Raw genomic sequence first — 21,937 nt, 5'->3', positions numbered from 1 at the left:
TTGGCTGACATCGTGATCTGCTGCCGAAAACAGTCCCCTTGCCCATCCAGAGAAGACAATGCAACAAGTGACCGGCGCGGCTCACTCCCAGGCCAGGGCGCGATGAAATCAGGAAAGCGAAAGCGAAAGTGATGACACCGTCCTTCCGATGGCTCGCCCCTCACACGGCCGCTGTTGTTCAATTAGTGCTCGGGCACCGCGCCAGTGCAAGCCCCGGGCATCTGCCGGGGAGTAGGCCGCAAACTTCCATGTGGCACAACTTCGGCCTCCGGTGGGCGATTTCAGTCCGGACAGCGACAATCACCTCAGCAACGGCTCGCCTCCAATGTTCCGGGTGTTAAAGGCAGGATTCTTCACAGGATATTTGCCGGAGGGAGCGAGGGTCTCAGGAGCTCTGAGCTCACGCGGCCATCTTGGTCACGCGCTAGGCTCCTCCTCATCGTAGATTTTTTTAATTTAGAAAAGTTTTTTAAAGCAGACTTATAGACAGTTTTAGCCTCTGGATCATAGGTTAGCTGCCATTTACGTTCTAATTTCTTGCAGCAACTCTTTTCCTCACGTAGGGCAGGGGAGAACCACGGGGCAGAAGGTCGAGATCTAGCGGAAGTAATAAGTTGAATAGGTGCGATGGCATCGATGGCAAGCAATAGAGCAGAATTGAGCTGAGCCAGGCTAGCGTCAACATCTTTAGACAGGGAGTCAGGTTGAAATAAGAAAAAGGGATCTAAGGCGGTACAGGTAACTTTATGCCATTTTCTCCCATACTCCCTGCAAGGCGCCACCGGACCAGGTGCCGAGGGAAGAATGAGATCAAAAGGGAGAAAATAGTGGTCTGACCAGGTGAGAGGGAGGGAGGGATGGACTGTAATACCAGGATGGTTGGAAAAAATAAGGTCAAGAGTATGGCCCGCTACGTGCGTCGGGCCCTGAACTAATTGGGTCAGGTTTAAGCCCTGCAAGGTGTCTAATAGTTGAGTAGCCTGGGAGCAGGAGGGATTATCAACATGTAGGTTGAAATCACCAAGCACTATAAAGTGTGGATGTTTAAGAGAAAGATCCGCTATCTGGTGTATCAATGGCATAAGGGAGGGGGCTGAAGCGTTGGGGGGATTATACACTAAAATACCAGCCAAAATAACCGCAGCCGAGTCTGAAATGGTGAAGTACATGGCTTCAATCAGCCCAGTATTCGTAAGTTTACTGATAGTCAGACGGAGATGGGATTTCAATATAATAGCAAGACCACCTCCAGTTTTACCACCTTCTCGATTAATGCCCATTAAAAGATAGCCAGAGGGAATAGCTAGGTGAATATCAGGTTTGGAAGTGTCTTTTAACCAGGATTCGGTGAGAAACAGGATATCCCAGGCATGGGTATCAAGAGATGTCCAAATCTCGCTAGCATGGCGAGGGAGAGAGCAGCAGTTGACCAAGCCAGCCCTCAGCTTTAGGGAGTGAGTAGGACGCTTGGTTGGGTTGGAGAGAGGGAGAGCACGTTTACTCATAGGGGAAAGTACCAAATCACAATGAGGGCATGTGAAAGGACGTCCCTCCAGCGTGCACGGAGAGCAGCGGAAGGTCGGCGAACACGTATCCACTCTCATCTGAAGAAGTTGCTCTCTAGACCAACAGAGAGGGCTGACAACAGAGCGAAAGGCAGGGGAACTGGCCCTGGGCATGGGCCAGGCGTGGACGGGCGCAGACGGGCTTCCCTTCGGCGCGCCTTCGGCGCGCCCGCCCGCTGCGCGGACGGGAAGTCCATCTACTTTTATACATAGAGAGGAGGGTGGGAGGCGTCCAAGATCTGGACCGCTACCCTGCCTTCCCCTAAGATGGCGGCGGCTATCCTCTGCGTGCCGGCGTCAGCGCCTGAGATCGGCTGCGCCGGTGGCAATCGAGAGTGGGAAGCCTTGGGGACTCACATGCAAGGAGTCGCGGTAAGTTAAAACAGAACAGTTTTAAATATATGCAATGTCTAAAAACAAATTAACATCCAAGCGAGCACTGAGTAACTAGTAGAAAGTAGAAGAGCGCCCCCGGCTTCCGCCTCAGGGGAAAGTAAGCAATTAGTCTGGAGGCAGGCAGGGAGAGAGCCCTTAAGTAACGAGGGAGGGCGGGAGGCGTCCAAGATCTGGACCGCTACCCTGCCTTCCCCTAAGATGGCGGCGGCTATCCTCTGCGTGCCGGCTTCAGCGCCTGAGATCGGCTGCGCCGGTGGCAATCGAGAGTGGGAACTCTTGGGGACTCACATGCAAGGAGTCGCGGTAAGTTAAAACAGAACAGTTTTAAATATATACAATGTCTAAAAACAAATTAACATCCAAGCGAGCACTGAGTAACTAGTAGAAAGTAGAAGAGCGCCCCCGGCTTCCGCCTCAGGGGAAAGTAAGCAATTAGTCTGGAGGCAGGCAGGGAGAGAGCCCTTAAGTAACGAGGGAGGGCGGGAGGCGTCCAAGATCTGGACCGCTACCCTGCCTTCCCCTAAGATGGCGGCGGCTATCCTCTGCGTGCCGGCGTCAGCGCCTGAGATCGGCTGCGCCGGTGGCAATCAAGAGTGGGAACCCTTGGGGACTCACATGCAAGGAGTCGCGGTAAGTTAAAACAGAACAGTTTTAAATATATACAATGTCTAAAAGCAAATTAACATCCAAGCGAGCACTGAGTAACTAGTAGAAAGTAGAAGAGCGCCCCCGGCTTCCGCCTCAGGGGAAAGTAAGCAATTAGTCTGGAGGCAGGCAGGGAGAGAGCCCTTAAGTAACGAGGGAGGGCGGGAGGCGTCCAAGATCTGGACCGCTACCCTGCCTTCCCCTAAGATGGCGGCGGCTATCCTCTGCGTGCCGGCGTCAGCGCATGAGATCGGCTGCGCCGGTGGCAATCGAGAGTGGGAACCCTTGGGGACTCACATGCAAGGAGTCGCGGTAAGTTAAAACAGAACAGTTTTAAATATATACAATGTCTAAAAACAAATTAACATCCAAGCGAGCACTGAGTAACTAGTAGAAAGTAGAAGAGCGCCCCCGGCTTCCGCCTCAGGGGAAAGTAAGCAATTAGAGCAGGTTTGCCAGTCAGCAAGTGTGGGTTTGCTGGTATGTTTCCTTATTGCCGTCAGATGAACACCCTTGCAGTGTGTTTGTGCTTTTTGGATTAACTGTGGCAAAGTCGTCAGTGCCGAAATAATCCTGAAAGCATGCTTTTTAGGTCTCGCCTGACCCAGCGCATGCGCTGGTCTGGCGAGACATTTAGTAGGTGGGTTTTGAAAGTGCTACCCACATTCTTGTGCTGGCTACAAGCTTCAGTGCACGATGGCGTGCACGCGCACAGCTGCTCCCCGCATTCCCCCCTCCCTTCTCGCCCAGCCATCTGCCTCTCTTGCGCCAGCCTTCAGCACCATGCCCCTCTCCCCGCTGCTTAAGCGCCACCGCGATCACTTTCGCTTTCAGAGTGATCGCGATGACTTTAGCTTTTACGGCCGCGCGGCGTTACTTTTACTGCCGCGCGGCCAATGCTTGTCATTTTTTCTAGTCATCATCACTTAATTTTTGCTGACTTGTCTTCGCGATTTTTTTTGTTCTCATCCTTTGCATTGTGTACCTGTTGGTTTTTGTTCAGAGGCGTATCTTATTAAAATCATAAGCCACCGGAGTGCTTTCTTTTAGTTGGGAAGGAATTCGTAAACCTTTTTAGAACACTTTAGAACAAAGTAGGAAAGTCCTCTGTTTGACTGTCCAGTTCAAATATCCAATTGCTTTTGACTATTAACGCACATTCCCATGAATGTTTTTTTACTTGCAATTGTTTTTAATGCGGTATTAGATCTCTCGGTATTGGGTTAGGTGGCTTCTTTAATGAGGCAAACGTCCTGCCTTCCAGTGGTGGCGGCTTCTCTCTTGCTCTTCTTGGATTACATCACTGTCTGGTGCCGCTCACTTCTTATTTCCTGGAAATAGAAATGTACTTTCTGAGGAGAGGCTGGACGTGCCTGTCTGTAAACGGCGATCCAGCATTTGTTTCAGATGTGCAATGTAAAACCTGACTAAGGCGAATGGGGGCTTTTTGGGGGGAAATTTGGTCAGAAATGTTTCCTTTTTACAGACTGTCATATTTTCCAAGTTCGCCTGACTTCACATTCCTAGATTGCAGTCGCTGAAACAAAGCGGCCAGCGCTCTTTCCTGAAGCGAGTACTTCTGGCGCTTAACATTGGGCCACTGACGTTATTTCAAAGGGGCGTTTAAGAGTGAACCGACTGGGAGCTCGCTTGGATTAGTCTTTATTTTGTTCCCCAATACAGAAGACTGCAGCACACATCTTTGGATCGATGGTTTTTGACTTGCGACCCAGATTCCTATTCGATCATTTTGACTGCTATATTTTTCTTTTGTGTAAAAAACTTTTAAATCCTTTGTGGTTCCTGTTTAAATAAATAACACTAATCGACGTGCTTTCTTTTTATTAGCTTTGTTTAGCTCCCTGTCTACTTAAAATTATTAAAAGGTGTGCGCCAATCAAGGCTGTTGGCGTTAAAAATAATATTGCGCTCTGCATGGCCGCCTGAACGTTGCGAGAGGCTAGCTACATTGAGCTTTATGCTCTGCACCCACTGCTCATGTCAAATGATTGGTTTTACTGGAGAGCAGTTGTTCTCCTGGCCACTTTCATGAGCTCTGGTGCTGTGCTCTCTCTCCCCTGAAGCTACCGCAGTGCTCTAGAACTCTTTCAGGGCTGCAGTGTCTTGGCCTGCAGAGGGCGCACGTCCCTACTGCATAGACAAGTCCAGTACTCGTCCTGTAATTGTTTATTAAGTACCAACCAGTGAGTAGGAGACAAAGTTGTGCGTGTTAGCAAACCACACTTGGGTGGGCTGCTAATGGGGTCAGCCAGGGGCGTCTTCTGTTACATTGTGTTGGCATCTAGATGGAAGCAGCTAAGCTTTCTGTAACCATACAGTGCCCCTCTCCTTTACTGCTCTGTACTCGGAAACCCCACCCCCACAGTCCAGTAGATCTACCCATCTTGGTGATGAGCTCATGCTGATCTATTCATGATGATTATTTTATTTCTTTCTCTACAATGCTCTCCCTCTTCCACTCCATCTATCACTCCCTTGCTTTCATCTCTCTTTCTATCTCCTTCATTGTTTCCGTTCACTCTCTTTGCTTCCAATGTCTCGCTCATTTAATACATCTGTCTTATCTCTGTCTCTCTCTCTCTCCCTATTTCACCATTCTCTACTTCTCCCTCGCACTTGCTCTGTATTAGCCTCATCTCTCTACCTCATCTGCACCTCTTTTTCTCTATTTCTCATATCTTTCTATTTTTCATCCCACCGGCTCTACCTGCCTCTCTACTTTGTTTACCTGACCTGTCATTCTGTGCTTCACCTTTCTATTTGTGCTATCTCATTATAACTCACCTCTCTTCCTATCTTATTTCTCTCTAGACCTTGCCCCTCGGGTTGGCACCTTTCTTACCAGCCTACATTTAAAACTGCATGCCAGGCCTCTAAAAAAAAAAGCATTGGCATAGCCAATAGGTCTCGCCTTTGGTACCTTATAAGTTTTTAGCCATGCAGCAGTTGATATTATTGCACCAAGGATATTGTGCTGCATAACTAAATACTTATAAGGTCCCAAAAGCGAGACCTATTGGCTATGCCAATGCTTGCTCAGTATGCCGTATGTACTCCAAGACCTGTGAGCCAAGGACCTGTATCTTTCCTACACTGGACTTCCCAATAACATCCATTTAACTTGTACCAATTTGCTCCATCGGTGATGCATACATAGCAGACAAGAATCTGTCCCCTGGCATAATAGCAAAACGTTTTTCACATAGCGCTTCATGCAGGACCCTTGAATAGCAGTTGCTGCTATCACCCAGTTTACCCTCGGTTTGCCGGCCTGGGAAGGTTGGGTTGGTGGGATTCGAAGTTGTGCCTTGCAGATAAGGTCAGTACTTACCCGCTTTGCCATCTTGCCAATTGCAATTGCACTGCTCACCTCACAACAGCCGAAATCAGTTTACAAAATGAAACCGGAAGCTGACTACCTTTTTTTTTTTTTTTGCAGTTTTATAAAGCGCGGACTCGACCAGAAGATATTGGAGCGCTTTACATGAGCACCAGTCACGTTACACTTTTTCATTTTTTGGTAGGCACGTGGTCGGGGAGATTAAGTGGTTTGCCCAGAATCACAAGATGTTGAACCGACAACGGACACTCGAACCTGGTTCTCCAGTTCCAAAGCGGGCAGCTCTGACCCTTACTCTCTGCAGTCAAGAGACGGGAGGCTTTGGGCCCCGTCTTCCTTGATTGTAAACAAAAGATGCACACTTTTTCCGGTCCCGTGTGTCTGCTTCAAGACCGCAACACCAGTCCAAACAAATGTTGGATTCATTTTCTAGCAGAGAAAGTGTGTTCTGTGTAACACGTCCAGGTGTTTTAGCAGAGATAGCCGCTGTCTAAACACAGGCTGCCTAAAAGTCTTTTTTTGGGGTCCTAGGAGGGCTTCCTTCAGAACGCCATCTGGACAGTCTCATTGGAAACAGGAGTGTCTGTCTAATACAACCTTCTGTTTCCAAAGCGAAAAGTCCCCCGGGTCTGCCCAGGTCTCGCAAGTCCAAAGCTGGAATGCATCTCACCTCGTTCCTTTTTCATTTTCATCAGGAAACATTTGCGCTAAGCGATTCCGGGGGGCGGGGTGAAGGGCGCGAGGTTCACTGTCAGTCAGACGTCCGCCTCTCCGTAGACTCCAGTGGTTTGCCCAGCGGCTTTACTATGGGCCTGGGTGAGGAGGGTGTGGCGAGCTAAAGAACGGCGCGCTAAATTGGGCTAAAAGGCGTAGAAAAAAGCTCTCAGATTTTGTGTAAGTAAACATGAAAAACAGGTTTATTTCGATTTCAGATGGTTGTTTTACAGGTCAGCATGTCTGTGAATATGACATTTGCAGTAAAGATAATATGGTGCATGCTTCCAACAAGTTTGCCGTCCGCAATCACGGCGCCGGGTTCCTGCGCGATTTCTTCTCCTCTGCTCATGGGGGAGGTGATAGCGTAATACTGAAATACACAGCCATAGGCTGAGTGATCATTGTTTTTGGGGCTCAGATGCTGAAAGAGAGCTCTTGCCCCGAGCGGGGTTGGTGAAGTTAGACACAGTTTGGTCCTTAACGCCTGTAGGACATATGACTTCTGGCGTGGGATGTTTCCCCAGAGTTTGATGGAGGGTTGGTAATATGGTTTAAATGCCGGATGAAGGACTTCCCTCCTCCCTTTTATTAGGACACCATAGTGATCAGGCAGCGCGAATTTATGAGACCAAAGAACCGCCATGAAAATCAAAGGGAAAGCGTGGATATAATCCCGCTGTGAAGCTTGGATGTTGTACCGCGGAGCCCATCCTTGTCATGCCTGGACTGTAGTTGTGTCCTAGAAAGACATCACACATACATCACACAGCTTTGCTGTATCTACTAAGGTGATACCCCGACTCACAAAATGCCCAACGTCTATTTGTGCAGCCACTAGTGTCCAGAGCTGGAGTTCCTTTTGCGCAGACCTTGTAACAAGGTCAGGAAGAGAGCGACATTTTTAACTTGGTCAAGAAGCAGCTGAACCCGCCGGAGGAAGCTGGTGATACGCTGTGAGCATCGTTAGTGAGACCTAGACGGGCGATTCAAGTCTAGATCTGTTCACTAACAAAGATGATGTTACTAACTGCAACTAGCCCTGGGAAAGGATTCTGTTGATTTGTGTATTTCTGTGGTGCGTTCAATTCCAACCTTTGGCTTCTGTTGACCGACCTTGGCAGCATTTGGGGAGCCATGATTTTGTAGCGGTAGATAGTGGAAACAATCTCCTTCTGGGTCTCCTGTCTGCCCCACAAAACGCTTTTGTATATTCCTCCATTTTGCCTCCAACTCTCTGTTTATCCTTCCCAAACTGATTATCACCTCTCCCTGCACATCAGACCGGCATAGTCCAGGGTTCTAGTATTTAAATCCAACCATGGGTTCACTTCATCCCACTTACCTTATATAGTTAATTTCCTTTTCCTCTGTAGACCTACCCAATCACTGACAACAGCGATGATGTTTCAAAATCCCAAACCCATGTCTACAAGTAATTCTCCTCTCCCTTTACGTGCAAACACGAACACTCATCTCCCGAGTCTAAAAGTGACTATCAACTTGAGCACCTCTAAATAAGTCTCCAAACATTACCTCCTTCTCCAAAATCTCCCCATCTCTATTGGCCTGCGAGGCTAACATTGTGTACACTGGGATTGCATCAAAGATCAGTAATGTATGTCCATCGTGCCTCCTTCTATCCAAAGTTTAATGTGCTGATCATCACCGTTCCCCTGAACTAATGGTTTTTAGGTCTTGCCTACCAGGCTGTAAAAGTTGTCTTGTTGCGTAATACCTATTGTGAATTTACAGTGGCCTTACAGCCCATCACTTGCCAACTATTGGTTGGCATTATTGTCACTCGAATTTGCTTGCTTCTTTTTCTATGGCTTGCCTTCCTCTTCTTGTATGTCCTTCTCCTGGAGTCCCTCTATTTTGATGTCTTTTTAAGTGTTGGACTTGTATCCTTTCACTTCTCACTACTAACGACTTCTTTCTTTTTCATTCTGCTATCCTGTAGAGTACGTCTGTTTTCTAGCTCTCTCTCTCATATGCTCCTTCCCCCCCTCAAATATCCACACCTCACACAAATGTTGCTTCCCATCTCTCCCAGCTTGTCTGAAAAAGGACAGCAACAGGGATATTTTTGCTGGGGCATGACTGAAGAGCAGGCTTTTAGGGTTGTCTTTGTTTTATGTACAGTACTTCACATATTGCATGAAAGCACATGCTTTGGTGTACAAAGGCTTTTATGGCACTAGAGGGTGGGCTCACTAAGCTGGCAGCTGAGGCAGAAAGTGTACTTAGCATGACACTTCTCCTGGAGGCCCATAAATCTGCTCTCTGAGCTACTACAAAGGTTCAAAAGGCTGAATCCAGTGGAAAATAAATTATGCCTTGACAAACTTTTCGCTTTACTTACATTTCCTTATTCTTTTTAAATTCTCTTCAGCTTTTCCTGAGTGAAAAGTATTTGAAAAATAAACCATGCCATTTATACAGATTGACTGATTGAAAACATTGGATTTAATGTACAGTTTTTGGATACCATACAATATAAATGCTCTTCTTCTTTTCTTTTTCTTTTTGTAAATTATACTTTACAGACAAACATGGGCAAAGTCAACAGCTTGGCAGTCCCCTATTAGAGTGAGACCTGTTGCATTTGCCAGTGCTTGTTGTTATCAAACTATTGCTAACTTCTTTAGGTATACCTCGATATAAACTCTATATACATTTCTGATTGTGAATGTCTGCAAATAAATACATACCAAATACTTTGAAGAACCGAGGTCACTTGAATGAGTTGGACGATTGTTATATGTAACTTGATTATGAGCATGTGATCAAAACGAGATCTAATTACCGAAGGCATGGGCAGTGTCCCCCACCCCTAGGACCCGCACATGTGCTCCTGCAACTCCCAAGCTTGTCAAACTCCAATTACGCAGACAGGCCGCAGAGAAGCTTCTGCATCCGGCTCTGCAGTTCAGCTCTCACTGCAGCTGCCCCGCTGGCCGCGGATGCAGCTTCCTGGCACCGCCATGGCTCCTCACAAGCTCGCCTTTTGGCCCTGGCCTCGCTGTGTAGTGTCCAGGGCACTGTCTAAAATGCTTGGCGGCGCGTGCGGTTTAAGGAACTCGCAGAGGGCCAGTCTGGGGATGTCTGTTTATCTTCTGTTGAGATATGATGTGAGGCAGCTGCATGTGATGTGCACAGTTTCGTTCCTATCTAGACAAAGGACGGGGGGCCCGGGGTGGGTTGCACAACGGAGTGTGCTCAGTGGTCTATTTTAGTAACTGGCTTCAGTCATGGGGTGTGATGAACTTGCTTTACAGACTTGTGGGCGTCTCGCTGACTTTATGTAAATGGTTTCTTAGAACTTAACTGTTGTTTGTTTTTCTTACTCATGTTTTTTTATTTTTTTTCTTCTCTTTAGACGTGGTCCCCCCGAACCCCCTGAGTACCTTGCTGGACCTCGAGTGTACAAAGAAAGAGAGCTTCCGTACTACCCAGGAGTTAGGCCTGTCGTGCACAACTCTAAGGGCACGTATCCACGGCCCCCGGAGGCAAAGGTGCCCGACTACCGCTATCCTCAGTATTGCCCACCCCCACAAGCAAAGGGTCCCCTACGGCAGGATGTACCGCCCTCGCCTCCGCAACCTCACCGAGCACCACTGTACAGTGAGGTGGGTAGAGTACCACGCCCCCGAGGAGCCAGCCCAGATCAGTACCGCTACCGGTCCCAGGACCCGAGACACAAGAACCCCATGACGGCGGCAGTGTAAGGGCCAGGCCCTCCAGGGCCGGAGGCGAGCTCTGGGATGGTGGCATTCTGAGGTAAACTGGACATTTTCAGACCATGTCACCTTCCCATACGAAATCGACTCAACTGGAAACAGCCGCACAGCTTACGAAGCATTCCTTCTACATGAAACACTACGAACGACGTAGCGAGTCCACAGTGGGCCTAAAATGAAAAGGAGGAGCTGCACAATATGTGGAAATTGTGGTGAAGCACATCATCTGTGGTCATTTGAATTAGAATGTGGATAAGACAGGCATGGTCTGTAATACTATTGTTGAAGGGTACTAGTAGTCATGTCAGTTCGGTCCGCCACGCCACTGTTCTCTTTTGCACTGAACATATGACTTTATAATGTAAGTGCTAAAGGTAGCATTCGATTTAGCACAAGGCTGTTGACTGGACGCCTGTTTCCCACCAGAGCTTCCTTTGAAAAGGTACACGGTCCTGTTGGAAAAGTGGGGGGGAGTGGGGAACAGAGAGACAAGCATACACAAAACAACACACACTTGCACTCAAAACTCACACTTTGTTTTCTTCATTGTCTCCAAACCTGCAGGAGACTCTGCACCCTATTGCTAAACCCCTGATGATAGTTGGACAGGACCTAATTCTTTGAATGCAAACAAATGAAGCTGCTAAATGATCAGTGCCAACAAATGCCAAGCAAGGCCTTGTATGTATCAAGTGCTTCAAATAGCAAAACCTTAGGCACAGTTCTTTCTTAAGCCTTGGTGCCAGCCTGTCCGTATAGGACCGTTGCATCGAAAGTACTGGATCCTTTGGAGAACATCACCTACAGAGAAAGAGAGGAGTATCTCCTTTCTGCAGACACATGGTCTATTGGAATATGTTGCTACATTGCTTATACATCTTTCAGTCTTACAACTGAAAGCCTTACACTGTGAAAATGGCATACATGTCCAAAGTGGGTCAAATGTTGTTACTCTATGAACGGCATAACAAGTTAGTGGAAGGACATAAGGGTGGGTCTGATGTAAAGAAGTGACTTGTACTTCTTTCATGGATGGATTTTCCATGCACCTGTGATTGAGAGCTCTGCCTTCAAGGGACAATGGCTCGATCGATGAAAAGTCTTCGTAGGAGTGAGATGTATGGCAAGAAGGTACACCTCAAGTGCTCTCTCTCTCTTTCTAAGCCTTCTGTTGACTCTCACTAAGGTCCTGTGAGGTTATTTCCCTCCTGATGCCTCGTTTTACATAATGCTGATTATTTGTTAAAGATATCACTAGTTCCCCTCTATTGTTTATCTATGTTATGTTTGGAGCTTTTCGTCGCAAATTGAATGGTCTCCAGGTGCAGAACACCACTTTGGACATTCCAAATAGCAAAAGATACTAATGCTGGTTCGCGAGGAGACATCTATCTATAAAGTAATAAGAATGGACAGATTTCTGATCAGTACAAATTTGGGTATTAGAACTGCCAATCATTGGTGTTCTTGTCCCAAAAAACCTTGAAGTAGGGAGTTAAAAATAAAAAGAAAAGAAAGAAGTTGGCTGAGCAAAGTGTTGCATTGTTTGTGTAAAGAGATCTTTCCAAGTAGAGATGATGTGGCGGAGGGTCTGTGCCAACCAAGCACGTCCATGGTAAGCTAAGGTTTCAGAATACTAGCTCATCTCTACTGGATAGTATGTGGAGGCATAAAGCGAGGTAGCAAACAGTTTCTCAATTTTCCAAGAGAGCCATGAGCTTGTTTGTTGCATCGTCGAGTGTCAAGGTGTTGCTATATTGGAAACATGGGCACTGAGTGTGGTAGATAGTCTAGTTGGCATGAATTAAGGAATCAAAATCGTTGGGTGCTGTTTGGGGAAAGGTAGATGGTACAAGTATGTAGAGTTGTCCAATTGGAAGAAATCTCCCTTGATCACTGAAAATTCATTGCGATGCTGCTATCTTAGTAAAGACGGAGGTCGATTGCCGATTTGGCGTATGTTAAAGAGTACCGAATGTAGTAGGGTGATAGATGCTACTGCCTCAGAAGCCGAACGCCAGTCTACTTTCTCCTATGTGGCTCCTACGCAACCCTCAGACATCTGGGCATCAACTTTACATGTGCTACTAAAAATCAAAGAGTGCGCGTACCACTCAGATTTGCTTTTGGGTCACCTGTGGAATTATTTTCATTAGCAGTGAAATTTTGTTCATTTCAGTTACAGCTTTCAACCCTGACAGCCAGAGCGCGTACACGGTCACCGCGCTCTCTCATAATTTTGCTTTTCCTCTCATTTCTCATATCTCTTCGAGCTGGTGGCTTGTTTGCTTAATATTAATCCTCGTTGAGAAAGAGATTTTCCTCCTTTGATATATTGAATACCCATTAGGCTGCAAAACAGCTGCCGTGCTGAGGTGGGCACTGGAAAATGAATAGAAATGTCTTACATGAGAACATTAAGTGGACCAGGCAAAATTAATAAAAAGAGAGAAATGAGTGTGTGCATTTGCATATTTATACCTCACAGACTGCTTATGCCCAGGATAGGGACATCACTAATTTAGCTTGTTTCTCTCTGAATTTCACAGTGCCTTTAGTGACAATCCACACAATGGGAGCCGCAGCATTACACTTCATGTCCCTCACCTGTTTCCATGTTTATTAGATCTTTGTGTGACAGCAGATCTGCAGTCACAGCTGTTTTCTTTCCACGAGTTTATTTTTATAGCTGGTGCTTATTTCACCAGGAACTTGTATCACTAACAGTGCAGGTTGTGCCTGTCTGTTCTCCTTGCTAGTGGTTGCTCACTTACACAAAGGACGAATTTGATCTTTGGCCTGCTTCTCGTACAGCCAGAAAGGAAAATATCCCACCATCCCTAATCTCAAACATATGCCTGCAAGTGGATCCTCACGCGTGCTGATGACCTTTGGCACACAGCATGGGCCAATCAGAAACTAGTAAGACCCGCTGACCTGTCAGTGCTGCTCCATGATAGGTCCCTGCTGTGGTTGAGAGACGCTGTGCCATTTAGGGAGTGTAGCCTTTTACACCCCGAGCATTCTCTGGTATTGGCCCACCTCTGTTACTAGCAGCTCCTCCAGGCTTGTGTTTTTTACTTGGTTGAAGTCTTCAGAATAGCCCGTAATACAACAGTGACGTATATACTCTGCATAAGGCAAGGTGCCTTTCGCAATAGTGGTTTGTGGCGTGATTTGCAGAACACCAGCACACTCAACAAGCTCAGAAGGTGACACCGTTTTCAGAGTGTTCCTAGAAAAACAACAACATTATCTAATCTGCATAAGCTGAAGGGACCCTTTTCAAACTATATCTGTTCCAATACTAGAGTCTGGCCTAAGACACTGAACCCAGAGATCTCCACGAGTTCAGAAACATGGAGCCGGAGCGATAAAGAAACCATGTAGTAAAATGTGGAGTGACTACGTTGAAGGCGTTGCCAGAGTGCATGAAGCTTCACAAATCGGAAATGGTGGCAAAGGAGTCCTCACCTCTTGAAGGGCCTGCTTGAAACTAGTTTTTTTGCTGTACGCACACAACTTTACACTACGTTTTTAGATGGCATATAATATCAATTGAGGAACAGAGCTTGACTCCTTCTAAACAAAGTTAGCGAGTCCTCACCTCCTCCGTATACCAACCTGAGATTGGAAGCTATGCTGTCATTGGTTTGAAGCCCCAGCACACATCTGGATGCAGAATGGCGCCGCTGGAAGGAGCACTCATGACTTCGCTATGGTTTCAACTTTGCCTCTTTACGAGCGAGGAAGTGGTTCACGGGCTGGCTTATATTTTCTGTTTTCATGAAAATACTTCACTTTATCAGATAGTAGCTGATTGGCTGTAGAGGTGTAGAATCTACAGACCACTTTTCACCCTTTCTTGGCTGTGATGAGGCTTGGGTCCACACCAGCATCACTTGCCTCCTATAGTAGAACCCCTTCTGGAGCAAACCGTACTCACCTGCTAACCAGGGCATGGATGAAGGAATGAATGACTTAAATGCAATGTGCAAAACTGCCACTAATGTCTCCTGCCGGCCATGTTGCACCACACTAAACATAACTTCATGTCCTCACAAAAATTCTTTCAGGTCTTTGTTCAAGGTGTATCATTATATTTCTGTCTTTGTTGTGCACGTTGAAGACAACAAGCTCCCTTTTAGAGAGCTTAAGACTTCTTGCACAACCTTGCTAGAGAGAGAACCGAGAGGGCTTGAGTGTTTTCCAGTACTTGTAGGAGCCACTTTCCTTTTATTTTCGTTATTTCGAGTTTCACGGCTCTCCCCGCAGAGGTGAGAAGTGCCTTTCTCCAGAATAAGCTCTCCTAAATCAGGGCGGCATGTCTCCGTCGAACTCACTGCACATTGGAACCCTTATCGAAGGGTATCCGTCAGAGTGCCAGGGCGGCCTTGCTGACAGGTTTTGGGATCAGTGCATGATGCTGGACTCGTTTATTTAACCCAGTGGTAGCCTGATGGAACTCTTGAGGACTGGAGTGGAGTCATCCTTCTAAGTTCCTCTGCCACTTTGTCTCAGCGGGTGTCGTCGCTGTTGCCATGTGCCAAGGAGAATGAAAAAAAATCCTGTGTTTTACGTTAGTTTGTATAAGCTAGCTGCATAAACATTTTTTTACTCACGTGAAACGTGTATACACCAGTATAGCAGATAACAAATCTCTCTCGTTTATTGCTTGTTTCTCGCATATTCTTTTCACAGCGTGACTAGATTTATTTGTACCAGTACAATCATAGGATGGAGAAAGAGCGGTTGTGTCAGGGAATTCAAAATCAAGGGAAATTAGTAAAAATGTGTTTTTAGAAGGAATCTCTAGTTACTATTTCGATGTATCTTCATCGAGTCTGCTACTATTCTAGTAATGGTCCCATCATTCATTCATACCTCATTGACCCATGCTTCCTCTAACCACTAGCCTTGCTCTGACTAGGTACAACTGGCCTATCACTATAGCCTTCATATTAGGAAAGGTTATATCTGGTCTTCAGCTTCTTTGCGCTATCAACGCAATGCAACAGTCGTCCTTCTATTCTGTCCTTCATCACAACACACTGGGTTCTCAGACAGAGGGACGTCACTTCTGTCCTGAGTGTCCGCATGCTCCTTGCCTGCTGCTTGTCAGCCTCCTGACCTGGCTTTCTTAAGTCCAGGCTCCACCAGTGGAGCTTCTTGGATAGAGCACAGTGTTCTAGATGGAACATGTGGTCTACATTTCATTCTGGGACACCCAGGTTTTTGTGGAGTACCTCCTGTTGTGCTATACAACGGATCTTAATATTCACTTTGCTCCCTTTCGTTTCACTATTTTGTCGTATTGATTAGTTCCCCATCTGCAACGCTGCTTCTTGCTCAGCCAGTACATGGTTCTTAGTGGGGCCTTCCTGAGTAAATGGAAGTTTGGAGCAGAGTCAAGACAGTGTTTGTCTCTGTGATAGGCGCGCAGGATCTTAACGCCTTCTTGCTGCCGGGCATTAAGTGTAGTTATTTGCCTGTAGTAGGTGTTTTGTTTTTAACTCAGTCTTACAAATGCATGCCAGGCTAACTGAAGGTAATGCACCAGCCAATGGCAATAACGCTTAATTGGCTGTGGAAGAAGACACCAGAAAATTAATTTTGTATGTAATGCTAAATATATGGAAACTCCATTATAATGCTTCAAACCTACACCAATGGGTTTTTTAATGCATCTTCCAGCAAGTTTATATTAAAGGAATTTTTGAAAGCCACGGGCAAAACAAGTAAATTACGTTATTAGTGTTTCCTGCTGTGTTATTAGTGAGGACACCTTTTGCTGAATCGGCAAAGGGTGTAAAGAGTTCATGGAATGGTGTGTGTAGTGTCATTAATACAATGTGAAGAGTGGACCAGAGTTGTCACCCGAATTACAATACTGATCCCATAGACATGCTACAGGAATCCATAATCGGCATTGCTGGATGTTTCTCTTTCTTTGACAATGAATGCCATCCATGATCTAGGTTTAGCTTTTCATCATTGGTTTCCCTATGACAGTGGGAAGCTGCGTTCACAGTGTTTTGGATACAGATAACAAGCAGAAGTATGTTAGTGCAGCTTGCACATACAATTAAAAGAAACACTATAGGAAATCAATGATCAATTAAATCGGTCTTTCTGGTGTTGGCTTTGGTGGCCTTAAACTCTTTTGATCATGAAAGACGTACTCTTACAGTGAAGCTTTTGTCCTCAGGATCAACCCTCATGCTTTGCCAAGGTGCTTGCCCTCTACTGTGGGTAGCAGCTTTCTTTCTAACACGTGGAGGGTTTGTGTACTTTGTTTTAGGGTTATAGTAGAACCTTGAAGAAGTGACTGGTAGATTTGTGGCCTTTGTAGGAACCAAGAAGTACTTTATTTAGTTGGTGACGTGGCCAGTGCAACTGCCTCACTCGTCACTTGTGTCTGAAAAATGACCCTGCTCAGCTGCTCTCAGGATTGGCAACCAAACCTCTTCGTAATAGCACACCGTGTCCAATGGAACTGGTTTTCATTGACATAATAAGTGGAACTTATAAACGCTGCATCTTAATGCTTTTAAACACATTCTTCTATTTGTATTCAGAAAGCAATCTCTTTGAGAAAGTCTGAGTAATGACATCGCCTCACGTTCGCAATATTCCAATTCCGCTACAAGTCCTCAGGGTTTCTCCGCCCCATTCCTTATTATCACGTGGCAAGTGGATGAGCAGGTTAAAACCACTGTATGATTTCTTTATTTTTTTCTCTTTTGTTGTTTTGTTTTTGTAGTTGTCATGAACTAGGGTATCAACTACCACTGACATGCTGCGCTTCCATTGGATGGTCCACCCTTTGTCTGCTGCTGATGATATCAACAGAACTGAGGGATAGTATGTTCAGGTGTATTTTTCTACTCACATTTTGTATTATCTGACATTAGCTAAATTTGAACACATTTTGACCAGTATAATGGTTGTAATAGAAGCACATTAGAAGCCTCCCTCGTTCTGACCAGCAGCCTACACCAATCATGTGGCATCCACATGATGTGGCTTTGTCAGATTCCAGTTTATTGGCTCGTCCCCAAGGCAAAAGAAAAGAGAGAAAGGATCCATGGCCATTCTTGATTGGGGAAAAGCTTTTTGTTCCCCCTCTTCTACCCGACCAATCATGGTACAGAGGGAAGCAGTGTAGAACATAGCAGGCAAATGGCCCTATGCTTTGCTTGCGGACCTTGCAGGGTGCTTTGTGCCTGTGCTCGCTTACTGGTATGTTCAGATGGCACACATGGAGATGACGTCCATCTCTATCCTCTTAACCAATTCAACAGATGCCTTTTCAATGACTTATGCATATCCTACTTAAACAGTATTTTATTTTTCTTCTGTTCTATATAGCCCAATAGTAGGAGGGGTTCATCGTTGTTGTACCCCTTGAGGCAACTTTTAGACATAGCTTTTGTATAAACAGTAGAATATTATTGCACAGATTGTTAAAACAAAAAAAAAACCTTACCGCCTGACTAGTGAGCCTCTTATTTATATTTTCATCATTTTCACCATATTACAAACCATTTTGTACAGGATTGGAGTAATGGCCACTGTGCCGTGAGCGTGAATGAAGCCGCGAGTCACCCTCTTATCGTTTGTGTGTGATTATGCTACGCATTTAGTCAGATAATCAGTTGAAGGACAAACACTCTGTTTACACTTTAATATGAGGACATTTTTTTAATTAAAAAGGTTGTTGTAAAATTGTAGTTTTGTGGTCTGCGACAGAGCATTTGTAAAGATTAGCAATCATAATGTATCATTGCACTAATTTGTATGCTTGTCAAGGAAAGGAGGTGTGTCTAAAATGAAATGTACTTTCTTCAACCATGTGAAAATGATGAAAATGTTAAGGGAATCCTCTCCCCACAAGGGTCCACGGCAGAAAGCATAGTACTGTCTTCGCTAGGATGTTACTGGTATGAATCTGCACAATGTCTCCCCTTGTGTTGTGTTCTAACTTAAAGATCTTCCTATCTTTGATAAAGGGTTTCATTGACCAGTCCCTTTCTGAATCAACAGGTACTTGTGAACCAGAACACAAGAACTACAAGAGGTGGCGAGAGTACTTAGTTTAGAGAAAGATAACAGAAGTTGGGATATGGATTGCAAAATATTGTGGTTTTTTTTTTTTGCAACGTGGAGGAAAATGAAAAAGGATACAAAGCAGAAACTACCCATGAGAGAGAAAACGATTATTAGTGAAGGGGTCAAGCCAGTGCCGACATAATAAAAGACACATATTATGCTGCCTAAGTGTTATTTTATGGAGGAGTTTCTGTGCTTTCCATGGGAAGCACGTTGTCTTCCTAAGCACCTATTTGATGAGCGAAGCACACTGATGACACGTAAAGCCTTGAGTATCGTACAGCACTACAAGATATGTAAATGTGTTTGCGTGAAGCTTTAATGTCTTTGTAAACCACTTTTCTAATATTTACTATGTATGCCTTTTTATGATTGTCAATTTGTTCAAATGTATTGCAATGGAAATTGAACTCATACCTTAATAGTAAAAGAACACCATGATCAAATGATTGTTTTTATACTACATAAACTTTAAGAATTGTGTTATCTCTTTCTAAATAACTGTCCACCTTTTCTATTTTACATTGAGCTTTGGAAATAAAAAAATGAGTAATATGAGCAAGCATTTTTTTCCTTTTTATAAAATAATGTATTTGTTTGCTGTGAAATCTGTTTTGTGATTGTTTGACCTTTTTCACATAACTCTTCTATCTTTTTAATGAGAGGTACAGGTCTTCCTGTGTTGTTTTGTGCAATTTTATCCATATTGCGATAAACTTCTTTGCAACAAAACACTGAGTTATGCAGGTGCAATTCTTGATTTTCCAATTCAATTCAATTTTTTATTAATGTTTGGACACAAGTCTTTGAAACATAAATATATAGCGATTTATATATATATTAACATTCAAATGAACAATTCAACTAATACATGGACGGTCTTTAGTCCAACCCTGGTTCTGGGCCTAGGACACAAATACATGGCAGGCTATGTCAATAAAAGTAAAAAAGCCTTCCTACCAAAATTCCTATGTTTCTAACCAATACATACTTTTCAAAATCTTGCCATGGCAAAAGCGAAATCCAGGAAAAAGTGCAAGTGCATTATTGGGGTCATTTATACCAGACTTTAAGAAAAGCATTTTAAAAATAGAGTGATGAGGCCTATTGAAATGGTGACAATCAATTAAAAAATGTACATTAAAATCTTTGAAATTTCATCCCACAATTGCAATTAGTCTACATATTCAAAAGAGATTTGAATTTCTTCACTCTGAGAAACCGGACATTTAAAACCACCAGAAATTTTAAGATAAGTAAACGTAGATTGGCGTCGGGGAAAGCATCTAAGTAAGGAAACACTCTGCAGTATATATGTTAGATTCATGGGATATTAGAAGAGTATTTCAACCCCACATACTTCATATCCGCCAATCTAGACTCCATTCTGCAGGTCATCTGTACGTCTGCATTCGTGAGGAATGAAGCCTCAGTCACCTTAAATGTTTCAGTTCTTTGGGCCCCTGCGATAAATCCCAGACACTTCCTAACCCGCCCTCCCCACCTTAGTTCACTTCTTCCTATTTCAGAAGCACAGAGGACTGCTATCTTCAGAGTCTCTGACGGTCAAAGTTTATCCCAGAATCTCAGGGTCACTTTGTTCGTCAGGAAAATCCAGGCCTATAAATCGCATTCAAGTCTTATTGCTGGGCCCATTGCAGATTTGGGAAGGGCCAGTAGTCTTTTCATGCACTTATTCGCGCATCTTTCCCAACTTCCTGGCATACTTAAGCACAGTACCTCGGTCCCATAAAGACATTGAGTGGGGATCATCGCACTGTATGCAGTTAAAAAGGGAGACCACGAGGGACCGCCAAAACGATTCCTAAAGCAAGCTAGGCCCCCTACGGTTGCAGCTGCTCTCGTCTCAACCATTTCTTTATGTTGGGCCCAGTTAACTGTTTTGTAAACATTATGCCTAAGTATTTATATGACAACATCACCTCCACTGTCTTGTTCCCCAAGGCCCACTTCAATAATTTAGTTTTTTCCCCAAATTGTATTATTTTAGTTTTACAGATATTCACGTTTAATTTATTTAGCTCACAATAATTGTTACATTTAGTTAATTTTCTCTGTAGGCCCAATTGGGTCAGGTCGCGAATTGCCAAGTCAACTACGCAAAGTAAGCAAGGAACATGTCTACCCCCATTTTCTGCGAGAATGTCTGTGTGTCGGTCTGTTCCCTCAGAAAGTCTGTGAGAAATAAGGAAAACAACGTAGGGGCCATCACACAATCCTGTCTTAACCCAGTGCCTAAAGGTATCCTTTCTGATAAGGCCCCGTCCTTGTCAAGCTCCACCTGGGCCCAATTTTGGGAAAGTAATTCCTGCAGGATTGCCTATAACTATAGGGGAATGCCCTGTTGACGGAGTTTTGTCCAAAGCAATTTACGATCTACCAAATCAAAAGCAGAACTAAAATCTACAACACCACAATTAAACTCCCTGTGGTTTCCATTGCCTTTTTGCCCATTGCCCCCAAACTAAAGCAGTGATCTTTCGTAGAGTGCCCGCATTTATATCTCCCTTGTTCCATTGGTATTATTCCATTGCAATCAATCCATTTCTTTAAGGAGATAAGTATGGCCTTAGAATACATTTTTGCACCCACATCTAGTAGACTTATCAACCGATAATTACTTGGTACATCCAACTCCCCGTTTTTATGGATCGGTTTGATTACTGCACCCTTTCAACTAGGCAGGAATATGCCAGACTTGGCTATGGCTATAAAAACCTTGGAGAAGAAAGTTTCCCACCACAGGGGGTTATTCTTTATCGCAATTGCTGGGAGCTTATCTGGTCCAGCTGCTTTAGTCAGCTTTAAGGAGGATAATAACTTGACCATCGTTTGGACGGAGAAGGACTGCAATGCACAGTCCTATTTTAGCATCTGGAAAATGTACTCACTGGATAGAGTCCTCACTTGACACAGTTATTCCTGTTGTAGGACCGGGGGTCACCAGGCCCTCTAGGGGTAACGTGACTCGAGCCGGTAGGCACCCAAAGGCTTACGTGTAAAGTGACCATACAACACACGCATCCACTGAAGCAGGAAAACGCACGCAATAATTGACACCACACAGTACGTTTGAATGAAACCAATCTGTTTTATCTAAATCACAGTAGGATCAAAAAGCCTTTCATTATGAACAGCTTGGCAGTTTATGAATACCTCAAACCCTGGCCTTAAGCAACACCTGGTGATCCTGGGGGAGCGTTAAACACAGCCGTCAAACGTAGCGCTGCACATAGCAAATTACTAGCGCCTCAGATAGAGCATTTCAAGATAGCGCCGCACATAGCAATTTACTATTACTACAAAACCTGGCATGTGTCATAGCACTGTACCTGGCAGAACATTCGCGCTTCACATATGGGATGTCAAACAAGGCGCAG

The 21,937-nt window shown here is 44.9% G+C and overlaps 1 protein-coding gene across 1 annotated transcript in view; it reads left to right on the top strand.

Moving 5' to 3' along the window:
- Positions 1–19,094, top strand: part of PARD3B (par-3 family cell polarity regulator beta) — a 2,086,630-nt gene extending 2,067,536 nt beyond the window's left edge. Inside the window, exon 23 of the mRNA XM_085648929.1 lies at positions 10,064–19,094. Coding sequence (XP_085505055.1) covers positions 10,064–10,412 — 349 coding nt within the window. The 3' untranslated portion in view covers positions 10,413–19,094. The remainder of the gene's footprint in view (positions 1–10,063) is intronic.
- Positions 19,095–21,937: the final 2,843 nt, after the last annotated feature.

This window comes from Triturus cristatus, chromosome 3_2 (genome assembly GCF_964204655.1).
Source record: "Triturus cristatus chromosome 3_2, aTriCri1.1, whole genome shotgun sequence".
In the NCBI taxonomy this organism is placed as follows: domain Eukaryota; kingdom Metazoa; phylum Chordata; class Amphibia; order Caudata; family Salamandridae; genus Triturus; species Triturus cristatus.
Note: the sequence above shows the minus strand (reverse complement) of the source record. Positions and strands in the feature narration are given on the sequence as shown.